The sequence below is a fragment of the Daktulosphaira vitifoliae genome, unplaced genomic scaffold, assembly GCF_025091365.1.
Source record: "Daktulosphaira vitifoliae isolate Bord-2020 unplaced genomic scaffold, ASM2509136v1 Scaffold_4, whole genome shotgun sequence".
Lineage (NCBI taxonomy): Eukaryota > Metazoa > Arthropoda > Insecta > Hemiptera > Phylloxeridae > Daktulosphaira > Daktulosphaira vitifoliae.
Window position 1 is genome coordinate 31573547 of NW_026099575.1, and position 22080 is coordinate 31595626.

The 22080-nt window shown below is 28.6% G+C and overlaps 1 protein-coding gene across 2 annotated transcripts; it reads left to right on the forward strand.

Moving 5' to 3' along the window:
• Positions 1–4352: 4352 nt before the first annotated feature.
• On the forward strand, positions 4353–21791 carry LOC126906408 (uncharacterized). 2 transcript variants are annotated; one of them, XR_007704243.1, is made up of 3 exons: positions 4355–4560; positions 16401–17237; positions 21243–21791. XR_007704243.1 is itself a non-coding variant. In XM_050687012.1 (2 exons), exon 2 carries the CDS (start codon positions 16407–16409, stop codon positions 17172–17174), a length of 768 nt encoding a protein of 255 aa, XP_050542969.1. In that variant the 5' UTR covers positions 4353–4560; positions 16401–16406; the 3' UTR covers positions 17175–17238. The 2 variants fall into 2 exon arrangements, 1 of the variants encoding a protein (XP_050542969.1); XM_050687012.1 differs by lacking the exon at positions 21243–21791 and having other exon boundaries at positions 4353–4560; positions 16401–17238.
• Positions 21792–22080: the final 289 nt, after the last annotated feature.

The window sequence follows — 22080 nt, forward strand, 5'->3', positions numbered from 1 at the left end:
ACTACACTCAATGTATTAAAGTTTTAATGTTATTAAAAATTAAAAGCATTTTTTTTATTTCCATAAATCGATATTAAATCTTTTGCTAGATAATTTGAACCAAGTTCATTGATTGTTTGAAAAAATATATTGTTGTTGGACATCCGCGAATGGTTTTATAACATTTAAAGTCGGCATTAAGTATGTTGGAATTTAGCAATAGTCCCAAAGTATTTTTTTTTAATTTACAAGTGTGTTTTTATGATGGCGGCTATGAAAAATCTTAAAAAAAAATTTTTTTAATCTCTTTGACATACAAAATCTTATTTGATTTGTTGCATAATTTTGTGAAGTAAAACGAGTTTTAATATATTTTTTTTAAATATTTAGGAAAAAAATTATCAATATTCCCAAACCTTTAATTATTGTTGAAAAGTGTATATTTTAAAACCACTCCCGTATGAAGAGCACTTTAATGCTAGTAATGTTAACAAGCTAAAAAGTAAAAAAAAAAAGAAAGATTTTGTGATTTATGTATACGTTTTATTTTTATTTTTCATAAAAAATATAAATCGATACTTCCTGTCAATATTAAAAGCAAAATAGTCGATATGTATACATAAAAATATTAATTGCTTCCATATTTTTTAAAGAAAATGTATGATAATATATGTGTAATTATTTATATCACATATATGTGTATATATAAGTGAGTATATATCGCGTAGCATGTGCAGCAAGTCTATCTGTGAAATGTCTTCTTATCGTCTACTTTACAAGGTCTACTTGTAAAATAGTTTTCCTAACAAAATGTCTACTCAAAATTTTAGTATAAATAAATATACGTAGTTTGTTATTAACTATACAAGTTTCTCATTAGGAATTTGAACTTAATGTAAATGTTAAAAAAACATCCAATGTAAATTGTACGGAAGGTCAAAACTTAGCAATCTTTTATTTCGAAACAATTTTTTTCGAAATCCAATCTACTCACAAAAATTGTGATCGATATCAAGTTATACAACACAAATCCTAAAAAATGTTTGTGAACAATTCGATACACATAAAGCATAATTTATTTTTATACAATCATTATTAAACTAAAAGAAAGACTGTTTATTTTTTTAATGAATTTTGTGTAAAACTTTTAAAAAGAATATTATTGATAATTTAGATACAGCTAAAAACTATTTTATTTTTATTATTACATTTATACGACGAACATTAAATCGGCATGATTTATACGATCCTTTCAAAATAAAAATTTTCGGCTCGGTAAAAAATTGAATGTATATTAATATACATATACATACTACTATTTGTTTTTTTTAAATTATTATTATTATTTATGGTTTGATTTTTAAGAGGAACACTACATTAAATTATACAGACCAAGAATTGATAAATCAGGTCCTGGTCTGCGCACGTCTATAATTCTAAATATAAAAATTTAAACAATATATAAGTTATAAAATAAAATTAATAAAAATTGTAAAAAATAATTTAACATATTTTAATTTTATATAAATATTTATTACTTCTTAATGAATCTATTCACTTGTTGAAATCTGACTGAATGCTTCACTCAACTCTTTTAAAACAGTATTAGAATAATCGTAGTAATCTTGGGCTTTTTTAGAAAGAGTTTGGTAAAAATAGACTGCTTGTTTATTATCAATGGCTTCTTGGTGTTCTTTTTCAAGTTTCTCAAGTAACGGAAGTCCATTTATATCCAATTGACAGTTCAATATCAATACATTGTTTGCCATTCCTGTTAAAGGTGTCATGACATAATCAATGTAGTCGTATACATTTTCTAATTCCAATGGTATAATTTTTTCAAAATTTTCATTGTTAATATTAAATTGATGGAATTCGTTAATCAAATGTTTATCACATAACTCACTAAACCGTCTTATTTGAAAAATTCCATCGAGAACTAAAGGTAAAATATCTGTTTTCCATTTGTATATAAATTTGTCAACCTCATTTAAACACTTTTTTAAATCATTTTCCTTTAACTTTATATGTTCACAATCGTCAATCATATATCGTATAAACATTGAGCTACCAACCATTATTTGAGAATATTTACAAAAAAAAAAATAACCTGCATGTTTTGCTTGATTGTTAAAGTCATCCTCATCTGATGAACTATCTGATGACGGAGTACTTATTTTCATGTCAGCAAATAAAATCTTTCTGTAACGGGTAACTACACGAATGTCACTCAAATTCTTCCACCCTGGTGAGCTTAATAAAATGTTCAGTACCTTTTCATATTGTTTTGGCTGGACTGGAGGATAAAGACTCAATAATGGTACAGGTAATATTAATGTTAAAGTCCACAATATGATTATATTTGCCATTTTCGATATTCAATCGTCATAAAAAATGTTTGTAAGTGTGCAATAAAATAAGACTTATTGCCGTTTTATAAATTTTTCGCTTGTTTTTTTGGAACAATTTAATATAATTTATGTTCATTTAAACAAATACTTATTTCGTATTTATTTTACATAATATTCCAATTATTTTTTTAAATTTTCATTTTTAAAAAATATTTTAAGAATAACCGCAGCTATTTCTTAAAAAAAAAATAATTCAAATTATAATATTCTAAATAAATTCTTTTAAAATATAATAAAACTCAATGTAGGACCCAATATTTTCTTGATGGTAACAGTTAAATTCCCATATATTCTTCATTAATTTTTATTTGCTATAATAAGAAACTATTAGACACTTTTTCATAAAAGAAATATAGTAATCATAGTAAGGACAATAAATTACTTTGAATCGTTAAATGAAGTCTTATGAAAGTATAATATAATAATACAAACAAATCTAAAATAAAGGTGTAAAAATCAAAACTCTGTGGCAAACATGACTATGGTATCGGATAACGCACACACAAGTACATATAATACCATATTACTGTAAACATATAATATATCAGATATATAATGCGTTTTTCACACAACTACTATTTTTGTACGATCTAACTTCCTAACTCTTGTATGCTACCCATATACGTTTAAAAAATTCAGTTGCAATCTCAAATCCCGTTAAGATTTGTTGGTACGTATGGTAATTATATTTTATAAACCATCGTAAAAGTAATACTCTGTAAGCAGTAAAAAATCAGAGACCTTTATGGTGGCGATGGTTAATCTAAAGAATCCTGACTACGTTCAGCATACTGGGCAAGCTATTACGTAGAAAACTAATAAACAATTTAATGTTTAATGCCAACAAAGCCTTTAAACAATATAATTTTTATTGCTATTCGAAATTCGTAAAAATTAAGTCATGAAATTTGGGAGTGTACACACAAACGCCTGACCTTTAACGATAAAAAGAAGTGCAATTATGCTCTTTTCAGAAGAACACGTCGATCCCCTCGCGCATTGGGGTGGCTTTCTAATCAACGACATATTTCTACAACTCTCCCTAAGGCCAGAAACAACTATCATAACAACTCCCTATTCTATCATACAGGAAAAATAAACACTGTGCTATATTTTCAAGCCAATGCTATTGATTTCAAGTATTAGTCTTTTGAAGGCATGACCGTGTACAGTGTAATGGTTTATTCTCCAAAGAGAAGTCATGGGAGTAGGATCAGAGGAATATATTAACCAAAAATATGTTTTTATTTTTTTAAACTGAATTATTTAGTTATGTCGTAGAATTCATTGTTACAACGATAGAACTATTTGAGTTAGAATTTATAACTTTAGTTATAGTACCTCTAATGTTACATGGTTTAAAAGTAAAATCCCAAAGAAAATAGTTTAATAAAGTTCTTTGAAAATATCCATTTTATTTTTTGTTCGTTACGTTTCTTTGATTCTACGCCGAAGAAATGATACTCAGTAAACCTAATCTAAATCAACTATACACTACAAAACTTCTAGTCTTTTAGGAGTTATTTCATAAACTCAACATATATTTTTGGCAATTAATAACAGTTAATTTACCACTTATTATTACACTTGAACAGCGAACCGAAACTGAAAAAACGAAGAATAAAATAAAAAAATGTGGAGAAGAGGTGTTATCTTACAATTAGTTTTAAATTTATTCTTTTATCGGTCTATTTATTTTTTTAAACGGCATTTAATTAATATTTTCTTACACGTTATGAGGTGTTTTATTTGTGTGCAAACAGTTTAAAGACCTTAAACTGATGAAAAACAATACAAGTGCTTTCACATTTCTTTATCGAATGTAATTACTACTAGCAAAACGTGGATCGCGGTAGGATAACTGAATGTGTGTGTTTTTTTCAACGATATTGCCCGCCCTCTTGTATTTCCTACTCGAACGAAGATGTACCGGCTCAGAGAGATGAGTGGCTAGTGCACGTCGCGTTCCCTAACCTTAGTATCCGCACCAGTCAGTAGATCTTCGGCGTCCACTTTGCGAAGTTTAGCATTATCAAGTGTTAATAAAAAATAATTACACTGCGAAGTAGTTTCACTTTACGCTCGTTTGCGAAACAGCTCCTGTAAATTACTACAGACATAAAAAAATAAGCTTTGTAGTTACAACATTTATATTATTTCAGGATAACAGGTTAGTGTAAAATTCTTTATTTTCGTGTACCTACTAATAAATTAATTTGAAGAACATACAAGTAAAAAATAACTTATTAAATATGAAATATATGGTAATAATAATATTAATCGAAGGATGCACAGCAATGTATTTAGGATATATCTTTTGAAATAATTAAATAGATTAAGTTTTGAGTAACTCTTAAGTTCAAATTTAATATTTATTGATTTTATAGTTACAGTGTTACTATAGTGTATTATTTTTATAATTAAACCTATAGAAAATCGTCAAATAGCTAACGTTTTAGAAAAAATATATTTTTTTCTCTATTATACAGAAAAGTTTTAAGATTTTTATCATTTTTAAATATAAATAAAACTATTGAAAATAAATTTATTATTTTTGAGAATTATAATAAACGTATAAAAAATTTGCTTTTTTCTGTTACTCTCTCGAATAACATGTCATCAATAATGTACAAATACAATTACAAAAAAAAAAATAATTAAACTGACAAATTATAACTATTCATAAAAAGTGCTTTGATTAATTTAACTCTACGCACAAAGTTAATTAAAACGTTTTTAATTGTTTAAATAAGTTTAAAAATGGTTTTAATATTATAATTAAAATAATTGGGTAAACAGGAAATCATTACAAGTTTTTTATGAAATTATTGTAAATACATCCGTTATTATTATATTATTTTAAAAAAATTACAATTATCTTATAACACGTGAGATATATTGTCATGAAATCATTTTTGTTACTTTCCTAAGAATTCACAAATATTTGCTTGTTTGTATTTGTTTTCACGTGTAGACAAACGCATGCGCTTTTAATGTGTGTGAACTTACTTGCGTGCATAGCGACGTCCAGAGGGTAAACAGAAAGCACGAACAAAGGTTTTTTTTTATAGAACTCGGGAAAAAAATTTTCCGTTTCAGCCCGAACGCATAATAATCACGGACAATTATCGCGTTTTCTCAAAGAGAACAAATAATCTTCATCTGACCTCAGGCAAAATTGTCTACAAACCGTAACCATAACAGAACGGAAACCTTAAATATTTTTGATTATTTTACCGTTGACACTCTTTTGATCTCTTATAATATTTCTGGCAAATAATTTATGGAAACTAAATATTGGAGGAATTACAGAAGTGAACGAGCAATAGCTAAATAACTTAAAATATTGGCGATGACATTTGCGACGAATGATCCCGCGACGTTGACAAAAAACGTAAATGTATAGGAAAGTAAACATTAATTACAAAACTTAATCCATTTCTACAAATACACATAAAGTGATTCATCAAATATGTGACTCACGTTTGCCTTCGTTTAATTTCGTTCGTAAGTCTGGAAATTCCTCTTTGTTTTATCTGGTACTGTTACAAATCATCAATTTTCCTCAAAATTTTACGTTTTAAAATGGAATTAAAGTAAGAAGTACACCATGTTAGTACGTACAGATTGGATATAATTCTTCGCCATGAAAATATTTATACGAGTATATTTATCGAATGAGATGTATCTAAAAGTGTTGTGATTTATTATTCTATTGTCCGGAAAAAAAAATTAAAAACATCTAGAAATTATAACTCGTCACCATTACAAAGTGTAACATTAATATAAATCTGTTTCTTTTGTCGAAAGACCAAAAAAGAAGATAAATCCAACACACGAATGTGAATATTATGTTGGAACAAACTCAAATTTCTGAACATCACAAATCATAATGACATAAGGTTCCCGAGAATAGATTACCGCTATCAAAATAAGTATGTTAAACATAATTATAACGTTGATAGGTAAAATAAATTACTACTGCAATATGGAAAATACTATATGAATTAAAGAACGGAATTAAAATTACATATAATTTGATCACAACCCTGACCTTAACGTCATGTTTGGGTTAAACGTGCGTTTTTTTTCAATTTGTATGTAAAATAATAGACGCTGTGTGTGGGGCTCTATATTCAATCGGAAGTTCACTCAACGCATTACATCATCATCAATCATTACTATTATTATTATTGTAATTCTCAGTCTACGTTTTTTTTCTGAATAAGTAATGTTTTCATTCTTGTCTCTCTGATGCGTACGTGACCGTGCATATCATTTAACCTTCTTCTCCCTCAAGCTAGTCATCGCCAATAATGTAACTATTAAAGTGTTCAAACGCATATTCTCAGGGGGTCCGTTTATTTTTTCATATGGAGTTTACTGGCATTCCACCATCTCGGAGTATAATGGCGAAAGAAGCACTTAAACAATATATTGCGGGATGTTTGCTTTTTACGTACTTTGTTCTTGTGTTCGATCCCTATTATTATGTTTGCAAAAAACAATCATTACTTTTAAATGGATTTTCCTATTTATAAAACTAGTTAGCGATGCGGCAACGCTAAATCATTGAATTCTGTCTCATACAGCACTCACAAGTTTATTTTTACTAAACCAACAAACTTTACGTTTAAATGTACATTTTATTTTCATAGCAAACAAAACTAATTTCTGTGCGCAACAGTTGCACAAACATCAAACGAAGAAAGAATTTTCCAATTTTTAATGTATTTACCCATTTTTAAATTTAGTCTATTTACTTTTGACTCAAGGTTTAGTGTTATACTGTGTAATTAAAAATTATATTTTTCAATAATTATTAGGTATGACCGTCAACTGTCGAAATTCTTTCATAAAATAATAATAAAAGGAGTAATATCAAAATAGGTAATTCGGACTTTTTATAATTCAACTACAACTTATACACACGTGCGTGTGTTAATTATACAGTGAAGACTGAATGACTCAAAAGTAATAAACACGATGAGTCTAAACGATTACTTCATTTATTTATTTGAAACGATGAAGTAATAATACTGAGGCATAATCGACTGACAAGCGTATAAATATACTCGTTTCATTTTACTAGGAAATGCATATAGAACATGCTCACGATCCGAAATCATGATCTATGTAATGTCACTAGGTTAAAAAAGAAGTTTTCTCTTTATTATAAAACAATTAACGTCAATACTTCACTTATTTGTACCATCTGATTACCAGATGTTTACTTCATATATTATTTTTAACTCCCTTCTGAATATTCATTCTTTGCTAAGTAGTAAGTCTTAAAATCAATAACGCACTTGTTAAATAGTTGGTTTTTGTTACTATACTAATGTAGGACAATAATAGATCATCAGATATTGAGACTTAAAACATTCATCAAATGGACATAAAAGATTGAATATTTTTTTAACGAATAAGTTTGGTTAAATATAGTTTTTCATCAATAATAATAATTTGTTATGCAAATATTCACTGTAATAATTGAAATAAAGAAGAAATTATGAGAAATATTTAAAATACTACTCGCTAAAATTGTTTAAATGGAACGGTTTGGACAATTAATCGAACCAAATACTGTAGATTTTTAATACGCATAATTTAAGTTCATCAAATTTTTAAATATTTCATAATTAAAATGATTCTTAATTATTTATTTAAAATTAGAATGTATACGATAATTTAATAATACATAATTTAGATGAACTCGATAACTGTAATAAATATTTTTATACTTGAAGCGAGTTCTAAGAATGAATTAAAAAATGTTCACATTAAAATAATATTGACCATAATTCGCGTACTTAAGTCCATAGACGACACATACTTTACATCGAAAGTGAATGAGCTTAGTAGAAAACGTGACGAATATTATCTTTGGGGGGTATCACTGTTTGCATAATAATAAATCTAAGTCGTGTAGTTTGAAAATATAACGTCATTGTTCTACGTCCAAACCGATGTCTACGAATGTTCTTGTATTCTTACGAGTGTCATATATTATCAAAGAACAATACTAACCACCAGAGTATAGATATATTTGTGTTTATATTTTATGGTGAATATTCCTATAAAAATTGCGGAAAACTGGTTTAAAAAAACGTTTCTAGAACGGTTGTTAATTTCAATAGAAATACTGGTGACGAACAACGCCTCGCAGTTTATTATTATTACTAATATAATACATTTAATAGTTTTATAAATAGGTAATATTTGTGCCCGAGGAGACAAAAGCATATTTTTACTTACAAACTTCGACACTCACTTCTGTGGCCCCGTTAAAAATATTATTCTATATGCATATATTACAAATGTATATGCATTCATTTAGCATGTGTATTACATTTACCAATAATAATTGCTCCACTTATCTTTCGTAGTGTAGTGTGTCATGAATGATCTACACTTTGGCGAAGAGGGGCAAGAGGATAGTTTCAGTATTATTATACTTATGAACGCGTGTCGGCTACCGTCCGTCTGATTGAAATTTTTTATATATTAGTGTAATGTATATATATATTAGCTATCATGGAGTGAAAGATTGAAAAATAACACATCTCCGAGCGATAAAAAAGAAAAACCAATAATTATTGTTCGTGTAAAATAAACATGTATAGTTGGTACATTTTTTAAATTAGTAACTAATAAAAAATTTGGTACAGTTTTTTGGCGCATAAGGCAACCCGGATACATTTTTAATTATCATTAAATACCACCATGGAAATATTGGAGAAATCACTGAAATTACAGCTTTTTTCGAGTTTTAAATATTGAACCGTTGATATTATATGAATAGCAAATCATAATAGCACGTTCAAAATTAGTTCAGCCATAAACAATTGTGAGAAAGAGATTGAACAATATTTTTCAAATGGTTTTATTTTTAGCGGAATATATTAACAAGTCTAATAATAAATATGTATAAAACAATTTTTAATTTTTAACTGATAGGTTTAAAATTAACCGGTTGCGCAGTGTACACTGCTATACATTTTTAAACTAGTTTGCTACAATTTTTAATTTAGTAAAATTATTTCCAGACGCTATATCTCAAATTATCTTTTTGTTTGGTAATCACTGGTCGTTTCAGTGATTACTACCTAAGTTAAGTTAAGACAGCCGCCTACCTACGAACTCCGACCGTAGACCGTGAAAAATAATAAACAAATAATTGGCTAACCGTTTTACCAAGTTAAAAAGTGTTTTTAATGCAATTGATTTTTTATAGAGACAATTATCTCTTCTTTATCCAATTTTTCTGTCTTTCATACCTATGTGTCTATAATTAATTATTTTTTTCAATAAATATTATTTGTTTGATAATGTATTTATGATTCAAAAAAAATAGTTTAATAAGAATTTCAGATTACTTCAGACCAAAGTAAAATTTCAATCATGTTTTTGCCAAGGATTAAATTAATTTTTTTATTAGCTTATTTATATACTTCTAAAATTTTAAATTAGCAAAAGTTCTTCTTAAGTAAAAATTACCAGTTGTTACATTACAATAAAAACATAAAAAGTATTAAAATCAAAAAGCTACAAAAAAATACAATAAAATCGGTGTATTATGTATGAGTTTAAAGCCTATGATGGTAATATTATTTCTGAAATACGTATACACAGTTTTTTGGTATTTTTTGACACTTATTTATTTTAACATTATTAATATTTTTCAGTTATAATTAATATTTTAAATAAATATTTAATTTTAAAAGTTGTTCTAGTTAAAAAGTTTGTTTTTGAATGACTCATAAATTGAGTTAAACAGTTTTCAAAGTTTATGATGAGATACTTTTTTTATTTATTATAAATAAAAACAAATTATAATTAAAGTTATAAACTATATTGTTGTGTATTATCAATAATTATTAATAATGTAATAAAAAATATTATACATTTACACTGGTAAAGTTTAACAACTACCGTATTAAAAATAAATAATAAAAAATCACCAAAAAAAATAGCTTTATCCACCATATTAGTTTTGTCAATAAGCTATTCTTAGTCATTAATTTTTTACATTCCCCTTCCGATGTAAAAGAAATTCCGACAATCTTGACAAGAATACTTTTATTAAGTAAACATTAGACATGTTCAAACGAAGAAACGGTAAAAAGAATAAATGACTTCTGACAATTGACATGTTGACCTGTGATCTTTAGCTCTTGTAATTATTTGTTCCAAAATTAAAGAGGATTGATATAAAATCAAAACGTCTCACGAGTTAACATAGTACATAATTATATTCTAGTATACCGTTAACAATTCAACATGTCAATGTTAAATAAATCTAGCAAAATGAAAATTCTCACTCTTTCTCATAATTTATAAAATTAGATATCACAAAAAAAACTTTATAATTTTTCCATAATTTTATCAAATACATACTTTTAAATGAGGTATATTGTACCCTAATATGATTAACAAAAAGATAATTCGACGGAGTTTTGTAGAAAATATAACTTTAATTATAATATTATTAAAATTATAATTAAAACTGTATTTTCAGCACTGTTTTTAGTCTCCCGTGAACAATTTTGAAATTGTGGGTTACGCCCTTTCTACAAAACACCGTCGATATTATTACTTTATTCACTCATAAATTTTTTATTATTTGTGAATAAAAGTTAAATGTATTTTATATAATTATTTTGTATGATAGCACAAAATTATTGAGGTCTTATGATATCTAATTCCCCTACACTAAAAATAATAATACATATAGTTTTTTTTTTTAATTTTGAAGATGGTTTTAAAATTAGATCCAATTAAAATTATTTGCTCATATAATTTCTTGTCTTAGGTATGAATGTAAAGTCATTACGACTTTACATTTCATTATATGCCGTTGATAAGTAATTGTATTAATATTGAATTTTTTAAATTTAAACGACGTACGCAACGTATAAAGATAAAACATTTTTAGCAGATTTTATTTTTAACTTGATTGTTATTATCTAATCAACTACAAAAACTAAGTTATTTTAACGGTTAATTAAACTAGTTAAGTTAAAAGTTAATTAGAAAGATAATCAACTGGTTAAGTTGAAAAGGTAATAACCGTAAATTAGTGTGACACCTTGGGCAATTATTTACGGTGATTATTTCCATAATTTCATCTCCGACTACCGTCAAATGATGTCTGTCAATGGTACACGTGCCATCGCATACATCTTACTCGTTGGCGCGTAATAGTACTAAAAATGATGTTTTTCATTTGTTAAAAAAAAAACCGAATTATTTCGGGATGCTCCATAGATTTAATACGGCAGTTACCGATTATTGAAGAAGACGTACGTTCAAGGTCTTGTTGTCACGTCGGACACGAGTCAACAAAAAAATGATATTTTACTATGCGGATATCACACGATGACGGCTGTGCAATGAGTAAGTGTTTTTGCCCCTCGTACCGCCTATTGTAATGTTATTACGAGTATGGCGCTAAATTGCGGTGGTCTTTTTCGCGACGGTTCCGCGTTTTAATAACGTGAAACGTTCTGTCGGTACAATACGCCTGTGATATTCTGCACGCTACAAGCGTTGACCCTCTCAAGCTGTAAGTTTTTTTATTGTTATAGCTGACGATGTTTCGATGAGACGACAGCAAGACAGACGGTCATGGCGCGTTTGCGTTAAATCTAATTGTACAATCGTAAAACGTCGGGAAGACAATCGTTCGATTTTCGAAATTTCCATAGCGGTCTTGGGTTGTACAAACGCAGTTATTTGTGGCTGAATGAAACGCACATTCCATGGCTTCTATCACTACCCCTTTTCGGCTTACCGATTGTGCGCGAACATACCAACGCTATGATTTCACACGTTTCATTCCACATATGTATTCAGCAAGAACAATAACGTGGCAAACGACCATCATAATAATTACTATTAGCGATGAGGCCGTCAAGTCCCGTTCGTGCTAGTGAACGAGAGGCGCGTGACAATGGTTCGTCCGATTACTGATTCGGAATGCCTGAGGACATTGACGGATATAACTCGTAATGTCGTGCGTGCAGATTATTGTGTATTTTGACGACGGGCTAACGGGCGACCCGCCGCTAGTGCACTTACCCCTCCTACGTAGCCTTGTTTTCCCCGTACAAGGACATCGCGGGATCAGTACGTTTCGCGTACGCGAGGACATAAAATAACGGTTTGGCCACTATATTAGTATAAGGAAAGTCGTTGCTGTCGTCGTCGCCAATAATTAATTCATTTGCTGTTTTGAAGAAGGGGACAGCACTGAACGGCTGCGATGCACTGGCCATGTGAGTTTGTACACCACCCGGTAATGACNGTCGTTGCTGTCGTCGTCGCCAATAATTAATTCATTTGCTGTTTTGAAGAAGGGGACAGCACTGAACGGCTGCGATGCACTTGACTTTGACATTCATTTATGTTAGTGTCAGTCCAGTATATATTTGTCTGTAGCCTTTTCACCTTCTCTAAAAAATGTTTTATATTTTTTGAGTAATTATAAACTTAACTATTAAGGAAATTAGATGTTTGCACTTGTACTAAAATAATGGACTAAGGAATTTTTTATAATTAACATGAACTAAACCTTCTCAGACCAACGAATGCAAACATGTAAAACAAAACAAATTCGGTATTTTTCATTAAATATTATTTTTTGTATAAACCTCCATGAAATTTGTAAAGGTAAACAAAATTATTGTTTTACAATAAAGTTATAAATATGTATAGTATAACTTTAGTTTTTAAAAATCAAGCCTACAAATTTATATGATATATTTTATTAGTACCTTAAACCGTTTTTGTTATACGGCATCCTACTATAGTATGTTTTTCTTAGATAATTTTATCAATTTCTTCAAAAAAATTGATTTATCAAATATAGTGAACTTTGAATAAACATCTTTGTGATTTAACATCCAGTAGTAATAATTTGTGTATTTATTATCATAATGCAATGTAATTTCCAAATTGTTAATTAAGTATTTTGTAGGGTTATAGGTTGTCAATGAAATATTGTTGAGATTTTTTAACGGCATCATAATCTTTCCTTTTGTCTTGGCTTAATTGTTGTGCATAACAAACGATTCAATATAAGCATTACACAAGATTAACTAAAATCGTGCGAATTAAACGTGTACAATACAGAACTATGACCCATATTGTATCGGGTCCCGGACGGTTAATCCCTGGGCCAGTTTTTTGGGTATTTAGCTGAAAACTAATATAAGGCTTGCGTAGATTTGACGGATTGTACAAAAAATCCGTTATATTCACTTAGAGCTAAAATGTTGATAACCTAATTAAATTCTATTGAATTGTGTTTATGTGTTTTATGCGTTTCAAATGAATCCGAATTTACGCGATAATAATGCTATTTTGTCCAGCGTTTTAAATGAACGCACTTGTTTTTTCCCGGGCGTCGTTTGATCGAGAGGACTCATATTGCCGTTGTGTACAAGTGCCGCGACCGAGTTGGTTTACTGCTCGAATAGTGTCAGTGTAAATACACGTTGTACTCCTTGAGGTATTCGTGCACCATCAGTCACTTTACATACATAATGACGAAATACATAAATGTGTACTGCGTTGGGTGAAAAATCGTTCTACGGTTAAGGCTCTGGGCATTGCGTTTAGACTGCAACCTTCTTACGACGATAATAAACTCAATCTGTTGTGGGTGTACGTACAACTCCTTGTTGTATTTAACCCTTTTCGTCATTGATTCAGCTTCGTGTATCACGGAATCTTGTTAATCGAGACTCTGCTAAAGAGAACTAAAGCAATTGTACGTGTAGAACAAAGGACCCGAAATCGACTGAACTGATACATTTGTAGAAAGTATACAGTCGTTTACTACTGTGTACCGATTACCGACGAAATAACGTAGTCATCGGTATTATCTTTCCCCTATCAGTGCTAATGACCGTGACTTTCTTTGTAAACAAAAGCGAAACATTTACCCAGACATCCTTGCCAAATCGAATGTATTTTTCGCCTAATCATCTTTCACCTGATGCATCGCAAGGATGCGGCGGTTAACGTTCATCGTGTACTCTTTCATTTTCTTTTCGTGTAATGACAATAATTATAACAAACATATAATTTTCCTTTTACCATGTTAACGCTTAGCGGTCGCTTTGAAAAAAAATTACTCTCAGTTTTTCCCTATAGTTCTCTCTCGTTTGAGAATGTTATTTTCACTCTCGATTTACTTAAAATAATTTCTCAATTGTTTTTCACCTCAAATAGTTTGATGTCACTCACACAAAACCTGACCACTACACAATTTTAAAAAATTACCAAAACTGCTTTATTTCTAACATCTACTAAAGAATTAAAATGCTTAACAATTAAAGAAGTGAAAAGTCTTACAATGCATTTTAAATTGTTTTTCTCAATTACCTTTGCATTTTGTGCAGACACTTATGTCCAATTTAAATAATCCGGACCTCCGAATGAACTGTACATATTATATTATGTTAATGAACTGGTCGTTTAATGTATTAGGCCTAAGTAATAATAATGCAAGCAACAATAAAAAAAAAACGCGATAAAAAATAATCTTTGTCAGTTATAATTAGGTATATTGACCGTGTTGATACTGTACATTACGTGCTAATAAATAATCAATCTCTAACTTAATAGCGGTTAATAACTTGAACGCCCCTCAGGATGATCAAGCGGCGGCTGCAGTTGAAACATCATCAGATAATAATACTGTCCCGTTAACAGTAGTTGTCGAACACCATAATAAAAAAATCAAATATAAAGTATAAAATGTGTGTACACACTGATCTAGCCCGAGATATTATATTGTTTCACTATTTTCGTACTAAAAACCAAGATTTATGGTCCTAAAATAATTTAAAATCGACCTCGACATAAATTCACCGCAGGCATTATACTAAGATCGGACTAAAGCATCGTCATAACGGTAAACGCTTATAATAAACAGTTTTGTATACTAAAATCGTTCATTACTCTCGTGAATTTTAATAGCTACTATTAATAATATCGTCGAACAAAATTAAGCTAAAGGACATAATGCGTATCTGAAATATACGAGAAAAAAGTTTTTTACACCGATAATAATAGCAAAAAAACACTGTGTAATTTACCCATCCACTTAAACAATACGTTATTTGCAATGGATTCGTCTAAAATTTTTTTTTTACTTTAGACATCGCATGGGTGTTTCTCTTTTATACCTTTGGTATTCTCTTTAAATTTAAATCGTGATATTAATTCTACAGAAGCTTGTCTGTCTGGTCGTTGTATCTTTTGCATTAAAACATTGAAATGCAGCTGTTGTTGTCGGTGTAGGCGAGCATTTGTATTTGACTTTGATGGGATGCGAATAAATTAGAAGTAGGCCATCGCCAAACCATTGTAGTCTGTATTGACACTTATTCAACATGGTAATATTATTCTTGGTCTCATCCGTTGTTGTACGTTGGAACGCCGGTTTCATCTCAGTCTGGGACAGGACATTTTAGTAAGTATATTCTGCAAAAACCATGCACATTATGTTAACCGTATTTCCCTTGACTAGAAAACGCTGAGAAAATTCTAGAAATTCTTAGCAATGACATTTTACATTATTATATCGAATATTTCTTTGGTAAAGAAAAATGTAGAACTGAATCGTCAATTGCACCTGAATTAGCCGTATAGCTCAATATATTACAATGGCTGAACCGTTAGAAGTGCATGTGTCTGCTGAATACGTTTGTGGGTAAAACACGAAACGGTTAACATACAATAAAATAATTGCAATAACAATACGATACACTAGCCGTTTAACCTAAGTATTGCCGGCGTATAGTTTAAAACTTCACATCACATTATGCTAATGTAAAATCATCAACATATAGCGTGTAATTAACGGTATTTTACTAGTAATACCTCAAGTTGGAATTATTAATAAATTATTCTTTTTAAAAATTGTTTATAATTTGCTATTAACATATCAAAGCATTTAAAGAGATTTTTGTTAATTGACTTTGAAATTGTTTCTAGGGAAGCATGAATAGTATAGCAGTCCTACTGTTCGCGTTAGCGTTGGTGGCGACGTTGAACTTTGCTTCAGCATCTCCTAAAAAACAAACGGAAGATAACGATACTACGGAATTGACGTCGGAAGGAGATAACGATGAAACAAAAACGACTGTAGATGGACGAGCAGCAAGTCGGTATCGCGTGGAAGACGTCGAGGAAGAAGAAAAGTTAGAGACGAGAAAATCGACGAATTTCAAGCAGCACAATGCCAAATTGCTTAGTCGATTGGGCATGAAACGAGTGTGGACCAATATAAACCACCACAGAAAAAGATTAGCTAGTCAGTCGAGAAGCAAATACGCAGCTAGCGAAAAAGGAGGTATGGACTCGCAATTGTTTATGGTCAAATTGCCACCGCATTCATATTTCTACGATGAAACCCAACACCCACACAAACAACAGCACGCATCCAATAGCGTCAACAATATTCCAGTGGGTTTCTTGTCGAATGGTAAACCCGCCAAAGTGTACCACTGGAACTTGCCGACTGTTAAAAAAGCTTTACAAGGTCGATATAAGAGCAACGACGTTTTTCCCATCGATTACGAGCCATCCCCATCAAAAATTTTGCCACGCCGAACGCTTTATTATAAACCCAAACCCGCCGGCAAGCCTGTCAAAAAATCATTTATCAACAATGGCAAACCAAACAGTTTCTACGTGGTCAGCAAAAATAACGCGGTGCAACCGCAATTCCACAAAATTGTTAAAACCTATTACAGCGACGATAATTAGTATAGTAAATTAACCTAATACAGCTGCATCTTAAGTCACTGTCCCGTCCAAAAGGATTCACGTGTAAGTGATATGCAATAATTTATTTTTAACCCACACTCGTACCCCTACCATCGCCTAATCACTTTACTGTCCAAGTTCCTTCCCCTTGAAGGCGAGTTGACACGTCTTGTGATCTGAACAACCACAACAGGAGATCATCATGTCAATTTATTTCATCTGCTAGTCTCTCTCTTTTTTTTTTTTTTTTTTACTAGAAACACGTTTGTTTTTTTTTTTTTTTTTTTTACTAGAAACACGTTTGTTATTACTGTCGTATTCGTATTATAGATTTGACATGAAATAGTAATGAAAATAAAAAAAAAATCCGTCCCACTCGAACGTATCTCGGTATAAAAACTAAATTCCCAATATGGCTTGAAAACGTTTACTAATAAAAAAACTTTATTCCATGTAACTCTAATAAAAATAAAAGCGACACTACAGTATTTATGGAAATATACAGATTACTAGCTCGTTTATATAACGTAGGTATTGAATTATTCCATTGGGTATTACTGTTCACTAAACATTTCCTATGACAAGACAATTTTATTATAATCATGATATTTTATAAGACACTATTTCCAACGTCTGTGGCCTTATATTATACGTTTTAAAATGTATTTCATTTGACTGTTATATTATAAAAGTATAAAATATTTATGCGCTACCATAATTCATACTATGTCTTATCTAAATATTATGTTACCATAAGTGTAGAACAAATCACATTAAAACCACTTTGAATAAAAAATATACACGGTCCTATGAAAAATACATATAAAATATTCAGTTCTTCACTCTTTTTAAAAATAGAAAATTATAATCACATCTGATTGATATAATTCAACTATTACTTAATTACTTAATTTTAAAGTTTTTATTTTAATGAGTAGTATGAACTTTTTCACATTACAATAAATATTAAGTAAACGTAAATTTCATTTCTGAAATGATGCGCTTAAGTCCTTGGTACGACTATTTTTATTGTATTACGATAAATTTTCGTCGTACGTGTCTGTTTGACTTTGCGATTTGTTAAAAAAATATGTGGTAATGATTTTATACTTATTCCTTGAGAAATAAGTTTGGCAATTTTATTTGTGATAACCGTATTAGTTACGATTCAAAATTAACAGTTTCCAAAGCCATTAACACTCTCACTGTAAATTAATATTATATTGTTCACCAGTATACTGATGATGAAGAAAAAATGTCAATTAAAATATAAATGTTTATACACAAATACTTCGGTTATAAATTTAAAAGAATTAGGTTTTTAAATTGTTTAGCTTACTTTAAATTTAAACAATATTAAAAAGAATTATTTGAAATATTTTTAATACTTTACATTTATTAAATTATTATTATTAATCATTTATTTCATAGAATATTATTATATTGTTTAAAGTGAACAAAAAAATACAATTTATAAGTTGAGTATTCATGAATTAAACCGACAGAGATAATTATTCTATTTTTTATAAATGCTTGAACCTACTTCGTTGTATGAAAATCCAAGATTGCTCTTAACTCTTTTAAAGCCCAAAATAAATGTAAAACAAACACTGCGCGAACAATCCTACATTTTTATTTGATATTAATCTTAATCATTTAGTGTACTCGATAATTAAATAGTTTTTCTTATGATATTTTTCTTTGAAATTATTTTCGCTTACAAGATTTTTGACGATACCTAATTTTATGAACAATTGATGTTCTTAAAATAAATTAAATTAGAAAAATTATTGATTTAACTTAATTTCCTCACCGCGAGGGTTGATTTTAAGTTCATCATTAAGTTGCTACTTGTTTGATAGCAAAAGCAAATTAAATGTAATAATCGCTTATGTTTTATAATAAGTTTTTTTTGTGGTTAGAATACTTTTTGTATCGATTAATATAAAATGGCAGACGACTATCATGTAAAAAAAAATTATAATATAATGTTAGAAACGGAGAAAAATTACTGTAATTATTTGACGATAACAAAAATAAACGAATCTATAAGCTGACAATTTTGATAGGAGACGTTAAATGATCTATAAACAAGACGCAATTAGATAAATTTTCTTTAAAACAGCCGAATTATAAAATATTTATAAATGAAACATAAAATTGTTTCATATTATATTATACAACAAAAACTATTTAATAAATTTAGAAAGTCATTAATGTATAAATAGATAAAATTGTTTAAAAAAAAATGTAATAATTACATAAAATTAGGGATATTGTTGATTAAAAATATTTTTATGTGAATGGAACAACAAAATCGTTTTTAAAATGAACACAGCTCTAAAAAGTTAAATAAATACTTATCAGTTCATTAATTATATTTTGTAGGGTATTTTTATAAATTTATTCAAAGTAATCTTGGTTGTTTTATATACAGAGTTTGAGTTATTTAGGCTATAATAAATTTAGCCTCTTTCTCTAAAAATATGTTTAATTTACAAAGCAAATAATTTTCATGATTTTAGGGTCTAAGCAATAGCGATCGAATGGACGGAGATTTTAATCTCCTTTCCCTGGAAAAAATCCTCCAGTAAAATCAATATAGTGTCAATAAACTTTGTATTAAACGAATTATAGCTTGTTGTACATTTAACGATTATTTTTGTTAAAAAAATAAAAATTGATCAAATTAACAAACAGTTAAACAATTGAAAAAAATGGTTCAGCTGATATAAAAATACTATTTATTTAACAAAAATATTATTGGATGTATATTGTTAAAAATTTGTATATTACAAAGGTGTTTTTTCAATGTACGAAAATAAATCCCTTTCCATTTACATACTATATTTTATATTTTTGTACAATTTTCATTACATATATTTTATATTTTGAAAACTTAATATATTATGATTCAATTTAAGTTATTTAACATAATGAATATGAAAAAATTATTAATCCTACAAATGTAGGTGAATAAATTTTAAGTTAAATTGTAATTAACAAGTAGATAAATTCAACAAAGTACTATTCTAAAATAAATTAAATATTTGAAATATCCTTAATAAGAAGAAAGCCATTTATAGTCTAAATCCATAATTTATCTATGTTGAACAATTGAGTGCTTAATAACATCTTGATATAAATAACTAATGATTAATGCAAATAAAAAAATTTTGGGATAATGAACATAGTTTCCATTATGATTTTTATCATAAATGTTTTTAATCCCATTAAATGATTATACCATTTGACCGCCACTGGAGCTTAGCCCTTCAAACCTATTAAACTGCAAGGTCAGCTTAAATAAAACTATTAACGAGATTTTTTATTAGAAGTAACATCAATGTTTTAAGAACTTTATAATATTTTAAGTTATTTTTAAATAAAGTAAAATTCATTGTCCAATTAAAAATTCAATAAATGTAATTATAGATAAAATATCATCCAAAGTATTTATTATTTTCTTGGAGAATCATTGATAAGCTAAATTTTTGTCCCCACTAACACAACATTAATGCATCTGGTATAATAAATGTTTCTAATAACACTATATTTCACGCGTGGCGCCCTAACGGTACATTAATTTTTACCGGTTTCAGAAATTTTAATTTAAAGAAACATAAAAAAACACGTCAAACAAGGGAGCTTCAATGCCTTTTATGAGTGTGTCGTATATTGTGTTTCATTCAGCGGCTCAATGCGTTTCGAATTTGTGTAATGAATACTAATATTTTTTTAGTAGAAAGAATCTTTTATTTATCCACTTCCTACTAAGGTTATATTCTTGTAGTGATCACACTAACAATTTATCGTGCTCATAATGTCACACTGAGATTTACTAATTGTTGCGACATAGCTGTTCAATAAGATATATTTTTATTTTAAAATGTTGACACTAATCGTTGTTTAAATTTTCCGTAGATACTAAAATGTAAGAAATTATCGGTGAGACAAGCAGTTTTCTTTTTATTAAGTTCATGACCAACATGAATTGTTCACATTTTACAGTAAATTTTCTACTATATCTTATAGAATAATAAATATTTCTTTTTTTTATTTTTACAGGGGAAAAAGCGCACATAGTCTCAACAAGTGTTCAACGAGTTTTGTTAGATCATGCGCACAAAAAAATACAACTTGCGTCCTTTTATTTATTTATAATAGTTTTTTTAGGTGTATATATCTTACTGCAGTTTTTATATTAATGTGTAACTAATCTTATTTATTTTGTATAAGGTCAAACGTATATTAATACATTATACGTTTAATAATTGTATCTATTATTATTTATAAGTAATTTTGTACATATTAATTGTCATATTAACATTCTTATTTTTTTATATTTAAACAATAATTTAATCTATAAAACTATATATGTACGCTCAATTTATTATTGTGTATCAGACTGATTTAACAGGAAATAATAATTAATGAGTTTTTTTTTACTATAATAAGTTTTTAACTTTATTTTAAGTCTTATACGTACTAAGTATACAAAATTTTAAGTGTGTAATCACATGAAATAAAAGAGAGGTATGATCATAGTCATAGTGTGATCAAATTTCTTTTAGGGGAGTTAAATTTAATTTTTCGCCGCCAATAAATATTTATTTTGTAACAAAAGATATTATTTTATTTAATTTCTGAGAGAACTAAGACTTTCAAACTCTCATCGCCCTACGCTTATGAGTATAATTCATTAAACAATATAGTTTTTCTCAATTTTATTTAGAAATGCAAGTGCACCCATACAATACATATAAAATAGTGTATAATTTGATTGCTGTATTTTTCTTGGATATTTCTTTGGTGTCTGCACTTAATTGTTATTTATAGCATCAGTTTCTTATCTTTGCAAACGCATAGATAGTAGAGAATTTTAATCGGATCTTTTATAGTTACT